Here is a 6,000-nt window from a genome sequence, read left to right as displayed (position 1 = left end):
ACAGCTTTTTTACGAGGAGTGGCTACAAAAGACATTTTAGAGGCTGCTACTTGGAGCTCCGTGCATACATTTGCCAAGCATTATAATCTACCCTTATACTCCAGATCCCGAGCAGGTTTTGCCACTGCTGTTTTGCAAGGGATCTTAACTACACCATAATCTTATTACTCCTCCTCCCCCAGTTTGGCTATGGTATTCTACCCATTTGTAAGGACTGCAGATGCATCCTTGAAGGACATAGTACAGTTTTGTACCTACCATAAATGTAGATGTCCGAGAGGTATGCATCTGCAGTCAGGATTACCCACCCTCCTTCCCCTCTGTGGTACTCCTAGGGTATTTGCCCATCTTGTAGCTAGCTGGGGGAATCTATTATGGTGTATTTGTTTGTATATATGTATATACATGTTTATTTCTATTTGCTCTCTATTGTTTGGAAACATTTGCATTTATCCAAATTTAGCCTTCCTAGAGGGCACCTGGCATCTGGGGCAAGAAACACTGAGGAAAATGGCGTCGGCTGATGCCTTTATACCCGCTGAACTGCAGCTATGACATCGGGTGAAGTGCGACATCAGCCGAGGCCAGACCCAGACTTTGGAATCCGGCCGACCGAAGGGCTGCCTGACGACAGGACAACCCATTTGTAAGGACTGCAGATGCATACCTCTCGGACATCTACATTTATGGTAGGTACAAAACTGTACTTTTTAGCATGTCACAAGCATGTTGCAAGCTCTGCAGAGCCTGTCACTGCCTTGAAGCAGTATCTGGGGTCACAGACATTCTTGGTGATATCTGTACTAGTTATATGGAGATCTGCAATTATACAACAATTGCATGAAGCTTTGTTATGTAGAATACTTAAGTTAATATGAGGGTCAGTAGCAGACTGACCATGAAATCTGGTTTACTCCTTTGACAGACTGAAAAAATTGTTGTTCTTGAGAAATCCGGGAATGAATTTAGATGTACAAGGGTCATCTGGAAAAGGACAGAATATGGGAAATCTAGAGCTTGCAGCTTTTTAGGACTGTAGCACATCAGCAAGTAAGTTTGCTTGCTGCCAGATATAAATGTAGTATGCTTGGGGATACTCTTAGAGACTAACTTATTTATCGGTTTGAATGAATTTATTTATTTATTTTACATTTGTTGACCGGGATAGTCCGACTGGATATATGTCCATTTTCAGCGGAGGCCCGGGGAGAAAAGCTCCACATACAGTACATACATCACTGAGTGATAAACTCAGGCAGACCTGTTTAGAAAAATATAGACAAAGAATACAGGCAGATATAGTATGCTTGGGGATACTCTTAGAGCCTAACTTATTTATCGGTTTGAATGAACTAATGTTGTATTGCTAGAATGTTTACATTCAGCTGTCTTTTATACACAAAGAACATGCTCTGTTGTAACTTTCTACTGCATTTTCCACACATGCCTTGGTGATGGTATTACACCAGTTTAGAAGGGAGATTCTTTGAGGTCTCTGATGTTTAATATATTAATGTTACACGAAATTTGAAACTTCAGTACCTTTGCTCTTTTAACAATTATTATTTGTCTTACTGTGTGTTACAGAATGGAACAACATGGAAACCAGACTCCTGTCAAGATTGTAGCTGTAGCAATGACATTGTCTTCTGCAAAGCAACTCAGTGTCATAATCCACATTGTGAATTTAGTAAGGTAATTGTTTTATAATGTCTGTTTATAATATGAAGTTTAATTCATTGATGTATCATTATTCCTGTGCTTTGTTCTAAAGCATGTTACAGAATGAATGAAATCCAAGCAAATACATGTAAGCTAGAGAAACAGCGAAAGTATGTACTGAATAAAACAAGTTCCATGTGTTGATTAAGCAAGGTTAATTTGTATGTACTGAGTAGTGTGTGCCTGACTGTGCTAGACAGCAGTACACTACTTCCCATTAGGAGGTGTTGTGCTAAGTTGGTAAGTGATTGCTTTTCAGGTTCCTCACCTTAGTGATGCAGAATGGTGCTCATGGCTGTAGACTGCCTACCCCACAGCTGTATGGTGCTTTGCTGCAAAAACATTACCCTTGTTCTGATGGTTACAGAACTATTGGATCTTAGGGGAGGGGATTTGGAAGTGTATAACATTACTTGTAAGCATCAATGAGACTGTTGGGTAACCATTTGAAATATCGGGACCCTCCAGAACGAGTCCTGAAATGGGGACACTGAATGGTTGAAAAAAATGTACTTACATGTACTAAGCCTGAGATGCTGTTTCTTGGAATATTCCATTTTCTTTGAGTTATGGCAGTCATGGTGTGTGTGTGTGTGTGTGTGTGTGTGTGTGTGTGTGTGTGTGTGTGTGTGTGTGTGTGTGTGTGTGTGTGTGTGTGTGTGTGTGTGTATAGAGATATAGATATAAAATTTGGGGACTTGCACCCCACCCACTCTGATCTTCTCCGGGTTGTCAGTCTTTTAATTTTTTTCTTGGCTTATCTTCACTTGGTATTTCAAGTGCCAGCATTTCAATAGGGAGCTGACCGTTATGTACAGCTGCCTGTATTCATTCATTGATGTATGTTTAGTATTACTAAACTGGTAGCCATTGCAGTGACAGTGCTGCCGTTAAGTTACAATTTCCTTTGCAGATAAATACTACATCAGTTTCCAGAACATACATCCCAATGAAAAGAGAATCTTAAAAATACATTGTTGGTTCAAGCTCTGTACAGCTTTCACAGCTATCGCTTGGTTATTGGACTTAATTTATCACGCCTGTTGCAGCTTCCATCGAGGTTTTTTGTTTCACAAGCTCTGTACATGCCATTTATCACAACAAAACTCAGTTTACCATCTGCAGTCAGTTGTATGAAGCTAAACAGGAAGATGTTCAGCTCTGACTTCAGCTGACTGAAGGACTTAATTTATTTATTTTTACATTTGTTAACCAGGTTAGCCTGTCTGGGTTCTTAGAAGCCCTGTTTCAGCAGAGACCCGAGGAGAAACGCTCCCAAAAACATTTTAAGTAAACAAATAGTAAGAACAAAGATAAAGACAGATCACATTTTAAGTATATATACTTCTGAAGTAGTTACATAACATGCAGTAAAGGAATATACAGAATGGATGGAAATACAATACAATACATGTATGGACATTTTCACATAGTATGGCAAGAAACTAAGCAGAAATATGGTAAGACTAAGGTCAATACACTGCTGAACCAAGGTACTAGGCATGAAGTAAGTAAATATACAGATAAAGTTGTGTGAACTTTGGAAGTTAATAAATAAATTAAAGAACAGTAATAAGGGGTTATGGGAATTGAGTGTAACATGAGCTAACTAGTATGGAATATGATGGAAAAAAATGTGTTGGTAGTAGTAAGAGAGAGAGCTAGAAGTGATACAGTTAAGTTAGGTTATCCCTGAATGTTTCTTGGGTATTAGTTTAGAGCATGAACATATCCAATTTGATAGGAAAAAAGATTTAAGCTGTTTCTTGAAGGCATTTTTGTTTTTAAGTAGTCTAAGGGCTAAAGGGAGTGTGTTCCAATTTTTTGCAACTGAGTGACAATAGAGTATTTTCCCAAAGGTTTTGTTTGGCTTATGAGCTTCAAGAAAGTATTGATTAGTACTTCTTAGTGAGAATTGAGGAGTATAAAGAGTCAGAGAATTTGCAAGGGATGGGCAGGATTTAGGATTGTTTAGTATATTGTGGGCTATAAGGAGTTGGGATTGAGGTAGTAAGTTGGAAAATTCAGGCCAGTGTAAAGCCTTTAATGAGAGACAGCGATGGGATTTGTAAGGTTGATTTGCAGCAAATCTGGCTACTTTGTTATATGTGGTTTCTAGTTTGGATATTAGGTTACTCTGTAGATGGGTAAGAATATTTGAAGCATAGAGTAGGGGTGGTAGAAGCAGGGATTGAGCAAGGGGTGGCCTGGTTGCACAGGGAAGAAAGTTTTTGTGACAGTAAAGCAGACCTAGTTTTTGGTGTTTTTTTTATGGAGCTATGAATGTGATGGTTGAATTTAAGTTCATCATCAATTATTGCTCCAAGGAGTTTTGTTTGGGTGTCAACAGAAATTTTAGTTCCATTAAGGGATGTTACGAAAAAGTTCTGTTTTGCATGTTCCAGATTTTTAGGTAGGAAAAGTAGTAGTTTAGTTTTGCTCACATTTAGCAGGAGTTGGTTGGATTGTAGCCAGTTTTCAACTGAGTGGAGTGAGTTTTGTGTAAGCTACTTAAGGTAGCTTGCTAACGTTTAATCACATCTAAGCTCTTGGGAATTCAAAGATGTCTACACAGATAAACACCTTTAATGTAGCTCTCCCAGTGTGAAAAAATAAACTGAGTAATAAGAGCCAGTAATAGTGACAGCTTGAGCAAAGTTCAATTACTGGCTAGTAATAAAGCCTGCCTGGATGTCAGCAAAGAAGAAATTTAGGAACCAGAAAGAAAATCAGCCAAAAAAGAAAACACTCAATGTTCTTCATGTTTCACTGCTGCAGTCATCACATTTGGGTTATCCTGCCAGAGGTAGCCCTCAGTCTACCCGAATACCAGAGCCTTATTATTTCTGCGTCAGTTGCTGTCGCTCCAGGACTCACATCAGGTTGTCAATGGTATAAAATCAGGCAGCCGATGCCATTACATCCGTCTTTGTTGCTGAGGTGCCCAAAGCGGAAGCAGTTCGCATGAGTGCCGGTCAGCCGCTGCCTGGGTTTTTGTTTCCGAATTGAAGTTGAAGTCTTCTAAAGCTAAGTACCCCATTGGGGATCCTTTTTTCTTACTCTAACCGATGTCAGAAAAAGTTAATAATTGTCTCGCCTGTAGAAAGCAAATACCACACAGAGACTTCCATTCTTACTGCGTCACGTGTTTAGGCCCAGACCACGACGTCCCTTGCTGTCGCTTTTGTGCTTTATTCAATGCCAGAACTATACATTGTCAAGCCCTTATTGTAGCTAGATATTTTCACTCTCAGTCCTCGAATTCCGATACGGCTTCGGTAAGCCATCTGAAAAAACTAAGGATAAAGACAGAGACAGACCGCACAGGTCCAAAACTGCCGATGACGCTTCCATTAAGCTAGTCGCCAGTTCTCCAATCCTCAGTGAGGCACTTTCACAGCCCCTGATGCCCGCTTCTGTGGATTCGCTAAGCAGGCACCGGCTTCCGAGGAAGTACTTTGCACTACTGATACTCGACACACACTGACGACTTTTTTCACATCTTCAGTTCTTTCTAAAACTACCGAGTTTCTAAGGCCCAAAAAATGGCGACCCAATCTAAGGCACCTGCTTCCTTGCCTCAGTCTCAAATGCTTAAAATGGCAGAAGACCTTATTATGCTTATTAGGGGAAGCCAAGTTACCCCTTCCAAAAGAAAAAGAGACTTGTCCCCAGTAGTTTTATCTGAACATGAGTCCGATGACTCTGATGCTTCTGAATATGAAGACATGCAACCTCTCTCTGCTTATGAGGAGTATTATGCAGAGGAATCCATTCCTTCTGCCTCTCCACCCAAGGATTTTTCATTTGGTGAAACCCTTCATTCTTTAAGGGAGCATTTCCAGTGGGAATGTCAGGACTATCCTCAGCCAAAAAAGAGACTCAGGGAATTCTTAGATTTACCACAGCACAGACCTTTGGCCATTCCTCCTGTCCTAGATGTTGTGGATGATGTTTTTATGGAATCCAGTTTGACTCCTGACACCCTTCCTCCTGCTCCCAGGAAACCTGACCAGTATTACAGAGTCCCTGACTCTCACAAATTCCTTTTCAGAAATCCTACTGCTGACCCATAGGTCATCCTTCAAGCACCTAAAGGAATTAAAGCAACCTCAGCTAAGAATCCCACCCCCTCAGACAGGGATTCCCAAGCTTTAGACAGATGGGGTAAAATAGTATACACCTCTGCTACTCTTGCTATTAAGAGCACAAACTTGTCAGTTCCACATGCTGAAATATCAGCAGCATACCATAGAACTCCTCAAACAAAAAAAATCT

The 6,000-nt window shown here is 40.4% G+C and overlaps 1 protein-coding gene across 1 annotated transcript in view; it reads left to right on the top strand.

Moving 5' to 3' along the window:
• Positions 1-874: 874 nt before the first annotated feature.
• Positions 875-6,000, top strand: part of LOC122792799 (extracellular matrix organizing protein FRAS1-like) — a 4,352,848-nt gene continuing 4,347,722 nt past the window's right edge. The window contains exons 1-2 of the mRNA XM_044060368.1: positions 875-880; positions 1,540-1,695. Of these exons, the coding sequence (XP_043916303.1) occupies positions 875-880; positions 1,540-1,695 (162 nt within the window). The remainder of the gene's footprint in view (positions 881-1,539; positions 1,696-6,000) is intronic.

The sequence above is a fragment of the Protopterus annectens genome, chromosome 2.part0 (assembly GCF_019279795.1).
Source record: "Protopterus annectens isolate FY-2018-M chromosome 2.part0, PAN1.0, whole genome shotgun sequence".
Lineage (NCBI taxonomy): Eukaryota > Metazoa > Chordata > Ceratodontiformes > Protopteridae > Protopterus > Protopterus annectens.
The sequence above is the reverse complement of the archived record's forward strand: the minus strand, read 5'-3'. Positions and strand labels throughout refer to the sequence as shown.